This window comes from Urocitellus parryii, chromosome 10, assembly GCF_045843805.1.
Source record: "Urocitellus parryii isolate mUroPar1 chromosome 10, mUroPar1.hap1, whole genome shotgun sequence".
In the NCBI taxonomy this organism is placed as follows: domain Eukaryota; kingdom Metazoa; phylum Chordata; class Mammalia; order Rodentia; family Sciuridae; genus Urocitellus; species Urocitellus parryii.
In genome coordinates, this window is record NC_135540.1 from 91479344 (window position 1) to 91496516 (window position 17173).

At 34.1% G+C, this 17173-nt stretch overlaps 1 protein-coding gene across 5 annotated transcripts in view; it reads left to right on the plus strand.

Moving 5' to 3' along the window:
* Positions 1-16970, plus strand: part of LOC113176220 (UDP-glucuronosyltransferase 2A1) — a 43639-nt gene extending 26669 nt beyond the window's left edge. For 3 of the 5 annotated variants that reach the window (XM_077803176.1, XM_026380649.2, XM_026380648.2), the window contains 5 exons: positions 8447-8595; positions 11580-11711; positions 13753-13840; positions 14336-14555; positions 16529-16970. In XM_077803176.1, coding sequence (XP_077659302.1) covers positions 8447-8595; positions 11580-11711; positions 13753-13840; positions 14336-14555; positions 16529-16808 — 869 coding nt within the window. In that variant the 3' untranslated portion in view covers positions 16809-16970. The remainder of the gene's footprint in view (positions 1-8446; positions 8596-11579; positions 11712-13752; positions 13841-14335; positions 14556-16528) is intronic. The other 2 variants (XM_026380646.2, XM_026380650.2) reach the window with 1 other exon arrangement.
* Positions 16971-17173: the final 203 nt, after the last annotated feature.

Here is a 17173-nt window from a genome sequence, read left to right on the forward strand (position 1 = left end):
ATTTTGATCTGAATCCATCAATTGAAGCCTTGCCCTTCAACTCTTTTTTGAGAATCATGAGGAAATACCAACTTCCAAACAAAAGATGACACAGAGTGTTAAAAACACTAGGTAATTTAACTCCCCAGTTGTGTTAATTTGCTCGGGCTTCTATAACTAAGTACCAGAGACCAGTGACTTAAAAAAAAAATGTATTTTTTTCCAGTTCTGGAGGCTGGGAGTCTGACATCACAAGGGATGCCAGGGTGGCATGTTCTTGGGGCTTCTCCCCTCTTGCAGATAACCTATCTTCTTATGTCTGCACAAGGCATTTTCTGTTGCATCTGTGTGTCCTGGTGTGTCTTCCTCTTTCAAAAGGATACTGGTCATATTGGATTAGGACCATACTCTTTAATTCACTTAACCTTATTCACCTCTAAAGACCACTTCTACAAATAGAGTCAGGTTTCAACAAGGGAATTTGGGGAAACACAACTGAGTCCATCACATGATTTTTTTTTCATATATACATCCCATTGATGCTTTTTATTTATACAGAATGGTATGTTTCATTGTGGCATATTTGTATATACATAAGAATGTAATTTAATCAATTTTACTCACCAAAACCTCCCCTACCCTCTCTTCTTCTTTCTCCTGGATCCCCTTTCTCTATGCATGGTCTGTCTTCTACATTCATGGTAGTCCCTCTTCCTTCTTTCCCATTTTCTTTTCACTCCAGCTTCCACATATGACAGAAAACAATACTTTTCTCTCTGAATCTGACTTATTTCACTCAGAATTATGGTTGGTAGTTCCACCGGTTTTCCAGCAAATAACATAGTAAATGTTCATCTGATGATGGACACCTAAGCTGATCCCATAATTTGACTATTGTGAATTATGCTGCAATAAATATGAGAATTCGTGTATCACTGTAGTATGCTGATTCTAATTCTTCTGAATAATTAAGGAGTATTATAACTGGATCATATGATGTTTTTATTTTAAACTTTTTGAGGAACATTCACACTGATTTCTGTGGTAGCTATCCCAATTTATATCCTCACAAACAGTACATAAGAATTTATTTTCCCTGCATCCTCATCAGCATTCATTGTTATTTGTATTCTTGATGACTGCCATTCTGATGAAATCTCAGTGTAGTTTTGATTTGCATTTCCCTGATGGCCAAAGATGTTGAATAGTTTTTCATGTAATTGTTGCCCACCAATTTATTGATTGAGTTTTTTTTGTTTGTTTGTTTTTTTTTTTTGTTTTTTTTAATTCTTTGCATATTCTGGTTGCTAATGGTCTGTTGAAGAAATAGCTGGTAAAGATGTTCTACTATTCTGTCAGTTTTCTCTTCACTCTGTTCATTGTTTCTCTTATTGTGCAGAGGCTTTTTAATTTGATGCCATCCCATTTATTGACTCTTGCTCTTATTTCCTAAGCCATAGAGAAATCTTTAGGTTGAAATGTTTTTCCCAAACAGTTTTAAAGCTTTTACTCTTATATTTAGATCTTCAATACATTGTGAGTTCTCCTTTGTACATGGTGAGAGAGAGGGATCTAGTATCATTCTTCTATATGTGGATATTCAGTTCTCCCAGACCAATTGTTAAATAAGCTTTTTTTTTTTCTCCAATATGTATTTTTGCCAGCTTTGTCAAGGATCACATGACTGTATCTGTATGAGTTTGTCTTTGTGTCTTCTATTCTGTTCTGTTGGTCTATGCTGTTTGTTTTTATGCCAGTACCATGCTATTTTGGGTACCATGACTCTGTAGTGTATTCTCAAATAGGGTCTTGTGATGCCTCATGTATTGCTCTTTTTGCCTAAGATTGCTTGGGATATTCTGGGTCTTTTGTTCTTTCACATAAATTTAGGATGATTGTTTCTAGTTCTGTGAAGAATATCCTTGGTATTTAGATGAAAACTTCATTGAATCTGCTAATTGCTATTAGCAATTTGGCCATTTCAATGCTATTAATTCTGCCTATTCATGAATATTCCGAGTCTTGCCATCTTCTAAAGTCATCTTGAATTTATTTCTTTAGTGTTCTGTAATTTTCATTATAGAAGTCATAACTTTCTTGGTTAGTTTATTCCAAGATATGTAATTTTAAAGCTCTTGTGAGGGCTGGGGATGTGGCTCAAGCAGTAGCGCGCTCGCCTGGCATGCGTGCGGCCCGGGTTCGACCCTCAGCACCACATACCAACAAAGATGTTGTGTCCGCCGAGAACTAAAAATAAATATTAAAAATTCTCTCTCTCTCTCTCTCTCTCTCTCTCTCTCTCTCTCCAGATCACTCTCTCTTTAAAAAAAATAAAAATAAAAAAAAAATAAAGCTCTTGTGAATGGGATTTCTTTCCTGATTTCTTTATGAGCAGATTCATTATTGATTTTTGTGTGTTGTTACTATGATGAATTTGTTTAATAGCTCTAGAAGTCTTCTGGTGGAACCTGTAGGGTCACCTATGTATAAGAGAATTATATTATCTGCAAATATGGATAATTTGACTTATGTTATTCTCTTTGTGTTACTTATTTATTTATGTTGCCTAATCCCTGTGGCTAAAATTTCAAGGAATAGATTGAATATGAGTGGTAAAAGTGAACATCCTTTTCTTTTCCTGATTTTAAGGAAAATACTTTCCATTTTTTTCCCATTCAGTATGATATCAGTTTCTGGTTTTTCATGCACAGCCTTTATTGTTTCAAGGTAAATTCCCTCTATCCCTAGTTTTCTCAGTTTTTATCATGAAGGTTTGTTAAATTTTGTTGGGTGCTTTTCTGCATTTTGAAATAAGCATGTGGTTTTTGTCCTTTGTTCTTTTTATGTTGTGTATTACATTTATCAATTTGTGCATAATACACTGATTTTCTAACAGATATATTGTTTCATAGAACTAATGCTAAAGTTGCCCCATTTATAAATTCTTAGCTTTTAGACAAGGTTTTAAACTAAATTTATACTGCAATAGTTTCCGAGTAAGTAATTTAACATCTAGTATATTGGAAATAAGATACATGAGACCATGATCTTGGCTTTAATTCTACCTTCAGAGACAAATGGAAGAGATAGAACCATAAATTTATCACTGTAAAATTTTGGTATACAGGGTTATGAATGAAGCCTTCTGGGAACACATATATTTAAGGTAAGCAGAAACAGAAATGTTATCTTAGCAGACTAAAATGAGGGGAATTCTTCATCAAGCAAAGTATGTACTGAAAATGTCACTCATCTTTGTCTTTGGGGACTCTCTTTCGATAGCAAAGTTTTAGTAAAATGTTAGCAAATAATTGCTCTGATGAAAAGAAGGAATTGTCTTTCATTTTCTCCATTCATATGGCTTAAAGAGACTGAATATCTATCCCTATCTTCTTAACCTGGTCTCTCATGATATAGTGTGTGTTTAACACTATATGATTATTGCTTCTGATTTCCTAATTTTAAACTTTTTTCTGACTTACTAATAGTTATCTCTTTTTCTCCTAACTAATCTTATATTTTTAATAAGACTGTTAAAACATGATATTCTTTATGAAGAGGTTCATTTATAATCTGTAGTCCATAGGTAATGAATGATACTAGATTATATTAATGTCAAAACAGTAAACAATTTAAAATAAAATAGTAGGTATTCTTGTTTCTAAATATATCTGGTTATAGGCTCAGATTTTGTAATGGGCACAAGTTGTACACTGACCTTGTTGTGTCAAGTTTTTACACATTGTTTTCCATTTTATTTGAGTTCCATTAAACAATAAATATTTTCCACTTCAGTATCCACTGTAAGCAATTAAGTTTTCTACATCCACCACTCTACAGACAATGATGGGCCTAACTTTGCATATTTAGTAAGGATTAAACTATTCTATTATATAAAGAAAACCACCCTTCAGTGACAGAAAGTACTCATAAATACTGGGAAACTTTCTTTTTGTTTGAACATTGAGTTGAAGAAAAATGATTTACTTTTTCCTCTTCAAATTGCCTGATTTCCTAATTTTCTATGTGGACTTCCTACTTATATGTGGATATACTCTCTGGACTGCAGCCACTAACAAGCAGGATTCAGATCAATGTTCAGAATGATCCTAAGATCAATATAATGCTTGCCTTGAAAACTTTAGTTAGTTCTTTTTTTTCTTTTTTTAAAATTGATTTAAAAACCAATAAATGACAATGGAATGAATGCATTACAATTCTTATTACATGTATGCAGCACAATTTTTCATATCTCTGGTTGTATATAAAGTATGTTGACACTAATTCGTGTCTTCATACATGTACTTTGGATGATGATGTCTATCATATTCCACCATCCTTGATAATCCCCTACCCCCTCATTTCCCCTTCCACCCCTGTGCCCTATCTAGAATTCATCAATTCCTTCCATGTTCTCCTCCCTATCCCACTGTGAGTCAGCCTCCTTCTATCAGAGAAAAGATTCAGCATTTGTTTTTTGGGGATTGGCTAACTTCACTTAGAATTATCTTCTCCATCCATTTACCTGTAAATGCCATGATTTTCTTCTCTTTTATTGCTGAATAATATTCCATATATATATATTGTGTGTGTATATATATATCACATTTTTTTTATCCATTCATCCATTGAAGTGCATCTAGGTTGGCTACACAGTTTAACTATTGTGAATTGTGCTGCTATAAACATTGATGTGGCTGTGTCTCTGTAGTATGCTGTTTTTAAGGCTTTGGGGTATAAACCAAGGAGAGGGATAGCTGGGTCAGATGGTTGTTCCATTCTCAGTATTCCAAGGAATCTCCATATTGCTTTCCATATTGGCTGCACCAATTTGCACTCCCACTAGAAATGTATGAATGTACCTTTTTCCCCCACATCCTCCTTAACACGTATTGTTGTTTGTTTTCATAATAGCTGCCATTCTGACTAGAGGGAGATGATATCTTAGTTTTGGTTTGCATTTCTCAAATTGCTAAAGATTATGAACATTTTTTCATATATTTGTTGATTGATTGTATATCCACTTTTGAGAAGTGTCTCCTCAGGTCCTTGGCACATTTGTTGATTGGTTATTTGTTTTCTAGGTGCTTAGCTTTTTGAGTTCTTTATATACCCTAGAGATTAGTGCTCTATCTGATGTGTGAGGGGTAGAAATTTGCGCCCAGGATGTAGGCTCCCTGTTAACCTCACAGATTGTTTCTTTGATTGAGGAGAAACTTTTTAGCTTGATTCCATACCATTTATTGATTCTTGGTTTTAATTCTTGTGCTATAGGAATCTTATTAAGGAAGTTGGAGACTAATCCCAGATGATGAAGATTAGGGCCTAGTTTGTCTTCTATTAACAGAGAGTCTCTGGTTTAATTCCTAGGTCCTTGATCCACTTTGAGTTGAGTTTTGTGCATGGTGAGAGATAGGGGTTTAATTTCATTTTGTTGCATATGGATTTCCAGCTTTCCCAGCACCATTTGTTGAAGATGCTATCTTTTCTCCAATGCATGTTTTTGGCAACTTTGTCTAATATAAGATAATTGTAGTTTTGTGGGTTAGTCTCTGTGTCCTCTATTCTGTACCATTGGTCTACCAGTCTATTTTGGTGTCAATAAGATGCTGTCTTTGTTACTATTGCTCTGTAGTATAGTTTGAGGTCTAGTATAGTGACGCCACCTACTTCACTCTTCCTGCTAAGGATTACTTTACCTATTCTGGGTCTCTTATTTTTTCAGGTGAATTTCATGATTCCTTTTTCTATTTCTATGAGGAATGCCATTGGAATTTTGATCAGAAAAGCCCAGGACTGGATGGATACACAGCTTAGTTAGCTTTTCTGTTTGCTAATTTATGTTTTGGAATTGATAAATTCCCTTGTAAGTAACTGTGGATACCAATTTAATGATTAATCCAAACAATGGGTATTATTGTTTTTTTTCAGTAGCTAGCAAGGAATATGTAAGAAAGTTAAGTACAAAGAAAGTTTGAAATTTGGTACCATGGCAGGCATTGATGGGAAGGCATAGGTTCAAGAATAATCAATGTCAGCCTCAGCAGGTTAGCAAGGCTCCAAGTAACTTAGCAAGAGCTTACCTCCAATAAAAAGATCTGGGGATATAGCTCAGTGGTTAAGTGCCTCTGGGCTCCATCTGTGGTAAAAAAGATCTAAACCTTTGAGGTTTGTGTTGTCCTTGCTTTTTTATTTCGCTTTATCATAGGTGTTAAGTTTCCCTATTTTATTCAATTAAATTCAGTTCTTCTAGTCACTCAGGTAAAAACATAACTAGGATCATTATACATCCAACTCTCTTTTTTTACAGTACATAAATAATCTGAATGGAGATCCTGTCAATTCTGTTCTCAAAGTATTTGTAGGATATGACAGCTTCATATCATCCATTGTCAATATTCTAGTTTGTGCTACTATGACGTGTTGCCTACAATGAAACAATGGACTCTACAGTGTGAGATGCAGTAAAAACATACAACAAAACATCATAAATGTACAGAAATTATTTCTCCCTCATGTAACTATCTACCTGAAGAAAATAAGTTCTACTCACAAAGTCATCCAGGAATCAAGAACTAATTATCTTAGTTCTTACAATAGTTTGTGATGCTGTTTTTGCCTGGATAATTGGACAAGGTTTTTTGTACACTGGCATGAAAGAAAATGAAGGTAAAATGGAGAATATAGTTTTAATTTTTTAAAAAAAGTGACCCAGAAATGTGCATATACATTTTCTCGCATTCCATTGGAAATAAAAACACCTAGATAGCCTAGAAATCATCTGTACACATCAGTCTAGCTAACATGTCATCTCAGAGATTGGTAAATGCCTCCTACTAAATTTTTCTCTTGTCCACATAAATTACAGACAGGCATGTAGCAATTAATTCAAGTTACTAACAGGAGTTCTTCAAATTAAAAGCCATCTCATTAGACTTAGTTTTAAAATAATATATGCAATCAATAACAATATTCACTTGACAGCTCATATTTTATAATTTATTAATTATATATCACATAATTGCCCAATGTTTATAACTATTTATATAAATAATATAATTACAATAAAATAATTGATGGTAAATTTTAATTCAGTATTTTTATTTCACAATTCTTTAGTATAACTTTTAAAATTTCTTATGAAATTATTTGCCAATTTTGTATGCATTTGTTCAAATTTATTTTCATTTTTCTTTGACTCTATGTATATAATTGTGATCACTGCTTCAAAAATACAATTTTACTGAAGAAGCTTGGTCTTCCTAAAAATTTGTTCTAGAACTTATGAACATAAACTTCACCTAGGGAATTCATAATGAAGGCAGGATGTGGCACATATGAAATGAAGCATCTATTACTTGAAGTGTAGGGATCAAACCCAGGCCCTTGTACAGCTAGGCTCTACCACTGAGCTACATCCTCAGCCCAAAATAAAGGCACTTCTATGACACAAACATTTTGATGTAGAAGATGTGGAGAGAAGTTTTCATCCAATCTCTGAAAATTTCAAGTTGAGTTTCATTGGGCAATCTTTCTTCATTATCAAATTAAGACATTGGTTACATGAACTCACACATATCTTCAAATACTACTAAGTAATGACTCTTCAAAGAGGCTTTCTATCCCAGGAGTATCTACTTACCAATTATTAGAATTATTAGAATTCTCAGCAAGAAAATATTCTTATTTGAGGTTTTCTTTTCTCCGTTGCAAAACACATTTTCTTGTATGTAGAAAAGGTTGACTTTATTGACAAATACTCATTCTTTTCTACAAAACTCCTAAAGTTAATACTTAGAATCTACCCCTTTCAAAAAACATCATTTAAAGTTAACACTAGAATAAGTATATGATATTAATACTATCTATATATGTATTGCACATATAAGGGGGGTGTTCAGTGTGAATTAATCAGGAACTGTTTATTGAAAACATAATGATAAATAAATTTAAGTGATAGGATTTGATTCAGAAAAATGTTGGATTGAAATAGGTATGGGTTCTTCAACAATATGTTTGAAAGAGACTATACAAGCTGTAAGACAGTCCTGTTCCTGAATAAAAACTGGGAAGTTTTTGAGAGGTGACTTGAATGAGGCTTATGTGATGGAGTTAATCTATCTTCTGCACTAAATTAAAGAGAAAGAACAAGTACTAAATCTCTCAATATTTGTAGTTAAATTTTTGCTTCCTTCACTGTTACGAATCTATACTTACATATTAATTGTCTTTCATTGCCCCCAAGTCCTTTTTTTTGTTTTCTTTCTTTCATTCTTTCCTCTCTCTCTTACCCCCTTCTTCCTTTCCTTTCTTCCTTTTAACATATAGTCATTATAAGTATTCTAGAGGTCTTTATTCTTTTCCTTAATAGCTTATAAGGTAATCAGTGATGCATTTTTGTTTTTTCCTAGCAAATATGGCAAATATGTGTATTAAATTTCTCCACGCAAATCTTCATTTTATCCAGGAAGACCCACTACATTATGTGAGACTATGGGCAAAGCTGAAATTTGGCTAATCCGGACATATTGGGATTTTGAATTTCCTCGTCCATACTTACCTAATTTTGAGTTTGTTGGAGGATTGCACTGTAAACCTGCCAAACCTTTACCTAAGGTAGGTCTATGGTGATAAAATTGTCCCATTTTCCTTTAAAGTTCACACTCCAATAACAAAGATATGTTGTTGAATATTTTCAGTCTACCACTCCCAGGTTATTTTCTTCATCATAGGGGTCTTTTTTGAGTGATATTAGGTCTTTTGGATTTTACTTGAGAATTTAGCTGAAGAATAAAATAACTTGAGTAGTGTACTAAAAATACCTGCATCTTTAGTGTGGATACTGAGCAAAAGGACAGAAAGGAGAGCCATGGAATCACTAAGAAGACATTAAGATATTAATGTGAAACCTGATCACCAAGGACATTTTCCAAAGCAGTTGATTGAGAAAAATACCTTCGTGAGAATTCTTTGTGAATTGCACAGAATTTGATGAATAAGAAGAAATAAGTATTAAGGGAAGACATGGAATAAGGTAGCATTCTTAGATTTTAATCCGGGGGATTATTACCTTTAGTATCATAGGAAACAACTGGTAAAAAAAAAACTCCAGAGTTGATGATGAGTTTAGTTTTTGACCAAAATGAATTATCACGTGATTTCTGGAAATTTTGGGGGTAGCACAAGGTCTCAGTATTGGTAGAAAGCATGAAAAATAGATTGACAGTTGTCAGCATACGGAAATAATAATAAAACTGAAAGACTCGCTGGGTGATGCCTGTAATCCCAGCAACTCTTGGGGCTGAGTCAGGAAGATCACAAATTCAAAACCAGCCTCCGCCTAAGGCCCTCACTTCCTGGACTGACTGCCAACAGAATGCTGGACAGTCAGGGGCCTTCACTCCATGAGTTACTGGGTACAACCAGCTGAAGAGTTGCCCCCATCTCTCCCTCCTTCTTGGTCCTGCAGGCCAGTCCATGTGCTGAGGCAGCACTTGGTCACTCAAACACCTCAGCAAGCAGAAGAGACAGCAGAACCTCAGTTCCTAGGCAGTGGCTGCCCCAAGTGTTTCCTCCCACCTATCCCAAAGGTCTCAGCTCGGTCCCTGGAATTTGTGGGAGGCAGCCTGGAGCCTTATGGAATTCTCTTAAAGAAAGATATTGTGAAGAAACATTGAGAAAACATAAGAAGTCAAGTTTTCTCAAATATTGTGCCTGAGAAGAATGGATAAAGGAGAAAATTTCATGTCATAATGTCTTTGTAGTAATTTAAGTATAAAATATGCCTCTGCCAGTGCATGTGAAATCGTACCAGAGAAGAGATCCACTCCCCATGAGTGGAACACCCCACCAATCATCTCATGATCTTGGGAATTGTTCTGTGGAGAGAAAAGAGGGAAATACAGTCACTTTTTCTTTTATTTGCATGGTGAGATGCACATTTACCCTCTGACTGTTGGCATTCCTCATGTGGCCCAAAACCAAAATAAAGCCAATTGTTAAGGAATGGAGTAGAAACCCACCCCAATTCAAATGTAATATTGCTTTCTGTAAGCATGATGTCAGTATTTGTTTTTTGAGAGAAAAATAAAATTGTATACCATATTCCAAAGTTTTCAAAGAAAAACTTGGAATGCTAGAAATTTTGGACATAAATAAATTTTAAGAAACAACAACAACAAATAAATTAGATAACCATGATTAGAATCAAAAACTTTCCCAGGAGAGTTTTTGATTTCTGTTTAACATAAGTAAAGCATATGTAAGTTTAAAATTTTACTTCAAGATTCTGAATATGCTTAACACTCAAGTTTATGGCTGCAAAAAAGCTATGCTAAGTACTGTCAGTACAGGAGTTAATAAAATAATAACTAAATAAATATACAGAGAGAGATACAACTCATCCATGATCACTGGATAATACCCCTACCACACTATTTTATATATCCTTTTCTCCCTTTCACATGTATAATTTCACAAAAATAACTTTGGACATGCTTTACAAGAAGATTCCAATTTGAATTCAATTCCAATCTCAGATTACCTATTGATATAGACTTTGAGCAGTATGATTACCAATCTTAACTTTTACAGCTGATGAATGAATTATGCTAGACACTAAATAAATAGAATAAAAAAAATAGACACTGTTAAGTCAAAAATACAGATCAGCATTGGATGTGTGTGTGTGTGTGTGTGTTTGTGTGTGTTTGTTTTTTGATTTGCTTGATAAGCACCTGCTTAAGAGAAAACAGAAACATTCTCCTGACATTAAGCAACCTGGAAAAACAGTGCACTTTAATTCAACACATTGCCCTCCTCTGATAAGTTTACTAGTCATAAATTGACTTTAGAGGGTGGCATTCACATAGGTTATTATGTAAAAGGACCTAGTCCTCAACTTTGCAGTGCCCAATTTGCAAAACTGAGCAATGACTCAGGGGATTTTATTTATATAGGAATCTGTACTTCACTACTGCTCTAAGGCGCAAATTAAGTGCACCTTCTTATAAAATTCATTATTATTATAAGAAGATAAACTGTGGTATCTTCTTCCTATATATATATATATATATATATATATATATATATATCACATTTTTAACAAATTTCTTCTTAGCCCTATTAATCAGAAAAATGAATCCTTGTGAAAAAATTATCTTGAACATTTGTCTCTTAGGAAGGTACATTTTGGATATAATAGGCATATTGATAATATAAATGCCTAGATCTGGATCCTTTCTTGGGCTTCCTGCCATGAAATATTTTTACCAGTTTGTAGATAATTCTGTTGGTTGGGAAAATGATACCTTGAGAATAACAATTGCACTAACCATGAGAAGAGCTGCCATCATTGGCTATTTGTCTCTGTAGTGATTTGATTCATATTTGTACTTGCAATTACTTACAATACATATTAGCCATAAGTTTCAGGGATATACTTCTTTTTAAAGAGACTAGATAGTTATATGTCAAAAGATAGAATCAGCCTAACAATTTCTCTGACATTAGTTTTTACTTTTTCTACTTCTAAGTATAGGTGAACATTTTTTTTTCTTTGTGATGCTGCACTTTTAAAAAGAAAAAATTTATGTCCACAGGAAATGGAAGACTTTGTCCAGAGCTCAGGGGAAGATGGTGTTGTTGCATTTTCTCTGGGGTCAATGGTCAAAAACCTCACAGAAGAAAAGGCCAATCTCATTGCCTCAGCCCTTGCCCAGATTCCACAGAAGGTCAGTATGAGTTGCCACTCTGGTCAGCAACTTCTTAGTAATGGGACAGACAGGATAGTTAATCACACTCTTTGCAGATGGATGTTGAAACTCATTAACACTGAGCATAACTGACATCAGGGTTGGGTACAAATTTGTATAATATTAAAATGTTGTACTTAGGCACATTTGACCATTTGCCTAACAGAACCTTGGCATCACTATCGGAACTCATTTTTGTATTACTTAATTTTAACAGAATAGAAGTGTGAATATTAAGCCTTTTGTAACATTTTGGATTGCATCGACTATTTCCAGTTCTGAAGTACAGAATTTTCTGTAGACAGAAAATTTTCTGAAGACAGAAAATACCTTTTTTTTTGTGGTTCAGTGATACCTCCTTGACCTCACCTCCCACAAAGGAGACAAGAGAGGCAGGCAAAAGAGAGAGAGAGCAGGCCTGAAACCCTATTTATTGCGGGGAAGACAGTTGAGAAAGTTCCACCCAAATAAGGCAAGGGATTAGGCTTCAGGGATGGTTTGGTGATGTCTTGTGGTCAGCAGATTGGCTGACATCTTGGAGGGCCACACTCATCTCAAGTGCTGTGTGGGGATCATAGGCAGAGTGAGTGAGAAGGACACATGTCAGCCCTCAGAGCAGCAATGTCAGTCCAGTCCCCTCATGTACTCCAATGTGACATAGCTCACACACATAACCTATGGCTGGCTTGTGACAGTCCAGGAAAATAGACAGACTATATACATAGTACAGAAAAATCTGAATTTCTGAGTTTTCTAAAAACTCTACCAAAGTGTAATTGCTTTAGAAGTAAAAGATTAGATTCACTTATTCTATCCAAATTGGATAAAAGCAATTAAAATTGTAACATTATTTTCAAACAATATTCATTTTTGATTTGTTATTCAATTAGCCTTGATTTTTATCATTATATGTTTATATTTATATCATTATAAGTTTATATTTATAAGTTTATATTTTTATTTTCTATATAATCCTATTCATGAAGTATCCTGGTACTTTTTATATTTATATATTAGTTAAACTACATAGAATAGTACAAAGGTAACTATGCTAGTTTGGCATAATAGAATTTCTAGTTTCCATTTCTATACTTGCCTCTTAAAATTTGCCTTTTCTGGAGGGTGTGGTGGTGCACTCCTATAATCCCAGAGACTGGGGAGGAGGAGGCAGAAGGATTGCTAGTTCAAAGCCAGCCTCAGCAATTTAGTGAGGGACTAAGCAACTGAGTGAGACCATGTCTCTAAGTAAAATACAAAATAGGGCTGGGGATGTGGCTCAGTGGTCGAGTGACCCTGGGTTCAACCTCTAGTACCTCCGAAAATTTGCCTTTCTAGCAAAAGACAAATATGTACAAAATAGTTAATATCCTAATAAAATACTTTATTGGGAAGTAGAATATAAATCGATATCTAATCCTCCCTCAAAAAGAAATTAGAGAGAGTGCTGGGGAGAAAGGGAGCAAGGGAGGGGAGAAAGGAGAGGAGGAAGGAGGGAGAGGGGAAGGAAGATGGAGAAAAAATACTGTCACCAAAATAAATAAATAAATATAAATAAATAGATAGATAGATAAATAAATAAGAATAAAAGAAAAGAGAAAAAAACCCCAAAATCTAAAGCTAATTACATTTTTGAAAAAAAAAATTACACTTGAAACATACCATGTAGGATGCAATAGTTTACACAGAATTCATGTTTCTTTCAATGTTTTTAACCTCTCTGTTCTGATTTATTAGACTAGTCCTATTTATATTCTATTTCTCTAAAGAATTACTTCCAACAATTTTTAAGTAATAATCCTCAAAATATACCATACTTAATAGAATCTGAATACAAGTCTTTAAAGATAGTCATGAACAGTCTCAGTATGTACCTCAATATTTGCAAGCTGCAAACTGCTTCTATGTACCCCTCACTCAGCTATCACTGGTAGTATGGAGGCATGTGATTCCTAAATAAGTCTACAGACTGAACACACTCTCATTGTGTGTACTAGAAACATGATAGCATTGTCTTCCGCAGGTATTATGGAGATACCAAGGAAAGAAACCAGCCACATTAGGAGCCAATACTCGAATTTTTGATTGGCTACCTCAGAATGACCTTCTTGGTAAGACTGTGGGGGAAGAAAAGTTGTATCATTGGATAAGAGAAAAGTCAAGTCACTACTTTGTAAGTTTGTTGTCACATAATCTTGCTATTGAATAACAACAAGTGCACTTTAAAAATATTTAATAACTAAACATTTTCATATTTGATTCCATTTTTTAAAGCAGCTATAATTAAACAAATGGCCATTAAATTCATAAATTCATGCTTCCCCTAATTCTCAGTTAAGACTCATCCATCATATTTCAAATTTCAATCCCAGCTCAGGTAACACCACCTAAGTAATGTCTTCCCAGACAATGAAAAAATTTATTCTCTTTCTGGGATCACAGTTTTCTAGGGTAGCATTGTCTTATGAGATTAGCTTTTGTTAAAAAAAAATGTTGCCTTCTTCAGGGACTTATATACTATAGCTTTTTGTTGCTTCCATCTCTGAAATTTTGGTAATGTGTTAGCTTGAAATCCATACCCACTTCTCCCTCCATCCCCAAACTAGGTCATCCTAAAACCAAAGCTTTTATCACTCATGGTGGAACTAATGGGATCTATGAAGCTATTTATCATGGGATCCCTATGGTGGGAATCCCCATGTTTGCTGATCAACCTGATAACATCGCTCACATGAGGGCCAAAGGAGCAGCCGTGGAGGTGAACTTCAACACAATGACAAGTGCGGATTTGCTCAGTGCTTTGAGAACAGTCATTAATGACCCTTCGTGAGTACTACTTCTTTTAAAGACTTATCTGCCATTGATTATGTTATTGGTAATCCTAGAAAAGTACCACTGCCTCAACCTTCCTAATGGAAAGGTTTTTCTGGATAATCTGTTTAATTTCATGAATAAAAATATTTAAATAATATAAACCATTTATTAAGTGCAAAATGAAAGTGATAATGTTCCCAATATTAAACATTCAAAAATAATGACTAATACTGTCAAACAGTGTTGTTAAACACTGCTAATAGCTATTTCTGAGTCATTAATAGCTTTAGGATCTTTTAGACATCACAATTTATGAGGTAGCTAGGGGTTAGGAACTTCAATAATTCTTAGTATGATTTTTTCCCTATAAATGTTGTTCTTGAAGTTTAATCAATTTCTTTCTTACCAGGATGTTAATTACTGATAATTTAGTTCATTTTATTAAACATGAAAGCTGATAGATTTTGTAATTCTTTTTACCTCTAATGTATAGAATTTCTATTAAATTCTAATTTAATTTTATAATGATTGATTCATGAAAACAGAATCATAGATACTCAGAAATTTCCAAGTAAATACTAAAAGTTGTCTAATTAAAATATATTCACACTAATCCTCAACCTAATACTGCCTCTGAGATTTTCTGAAAACACAAGGGTGGTATAGTGTAGAGAATATATATGGGTTTACATGTGTCCCATTATCTTATTCCCTAAAGCAATTAAGAAGCACAAAAGATTACATAGTAATATATAAATCATAGTAATTTTAATTATTCAAAATATTTTATCATTGTCATAAAACAGTTCATAAAAATATGAAATAATACATTTATGAACATGATCCTTGATTATTCTTATTCATTAAACAGTTTACCTGTATTCATATGTATACATTTATCTATAAAATTTATGTATATTCAAAATTTTAAATCTTTTATCTATAAAAAGTGAAAATCTTAACAAAAATCTGATTTGCAGAAAAAAGTTTTTACAGGAACTACACTTTTGTCTAAAGTGCAATAGAATGACCATGTGTGTGTGATTACTATCTTGACCTTACAGGTGAATGGCAGGATGGCTCTTCTTCACTATACACAAAGAATGCATGTTGTTAATCTCATGGTGCTTGGTCTAGGTCATATTCACCTGTGAATGATGACCACATTCCCTTTCCCCAATCCTAACAATGTCCTGATAGCACAAACCAACCTGGAACCTACTAGTTCTGGCTAAACTACCAGGAAACTTAAATGAAGACATATCTTACCTTTTAAATACATAGACTTTTACTCAGTGTTGTTTGAGAAACAATTAGAGCTATCAACAATAATTCTTGCTATTGTGGTGCCATGTTGATTAGGGGGGCTCTAATTCTAGGGAGAGAGTTTTATTTCTTTCAAGAACTCCATGCACTTGGATTTGCCAATTCTTAGTGTTTTCATTCAGTCCTGACATTGCCAAGAAAGACATTGTCATTTTCACCACAAATATGCAAATGTGTGCAAAGGAATAATTACTGCACTGCAATGATCTCAACATTGTAAAATGAGTCATTAAAGTTGATGACTAATTCCCCATGTTTGTCATTTGATCTATTCAGATGTTAGTGGCCGTGCATATTGATGTTTTAAATAATATTATCTAATAATATTGGGTTATTCTCATCTTCATCTTAAAACAGTCCTGAACACTATAGCTCACATAATAACAATTTTTTTTCATTGAAAAATTAGGCTATCTATTTACAACTGAATATTTCATTTCTTTCTACATATACATTTCTATATCTAACAACCACGTTGTGTTAAGAATATGTCTCTTCCACATATACACTTTTATGACTTAAAATCCTGGTCAACTGGCTAAGTTCATGCAAGATAAACTTTTTCTCAACATAGCTATGGGTTTTGGCTTGTATAATATTGAACTTGCCTTTAGTAAAAAACAAAAATAAAAACTAATTTTTATGTATTTGCCTTTTAGTTATAAAGAGAATGCCATGAGGTTATCAAGAATTCATCATGATCAGCCTGTAAAGCCCCTGGACAGAGCTGTCTTCTGGATCGAGTTTGTCATGCGCCACAAAGGAGCCAAGCACTTACGGCCAGCCTCCCATGACCTCACTTGGTTCCAGTACCACTCTTTAGATGTGATTGGATTCTTGCTGGCCTGTGCGACGACTGTTATATTCATGGTCACAAAATGTTGTTTGTTTTCTTGTAAAAAAATTGGAAAGACAGGAAAGAAGAAAAAAAGGGAATAGGTCAAGAAAAGAGGAAACAGACCTTTCTAAGTTAGGCAAAGTCTAGAATTGTGAAATCCTATTGATTCTAGCCACAAAAAGCTTACTGAAAATCCATCTCTGTTTTCTGTTTTAAGATATCCCCTTCTGGGCTGGGGGTATAGCTCAGTTGGGAGAGTGCTTGCCTAGCATGCACTGGGTTCAATTCCCAGTGCCACCAAAAAAAAAAAAAAAAAAAAAAATTCCATTCCTCTGACTTAGTCTAGAGAAAAGCCTAGATCTCAACATGACCATTAACTAGTGAGTATGTCACATTCTTTCTTTCTTCCTCTCACTTTCCTGACACAGGGGGCACTAAAAAGTCTAAATATGTTCTTTTCATATGT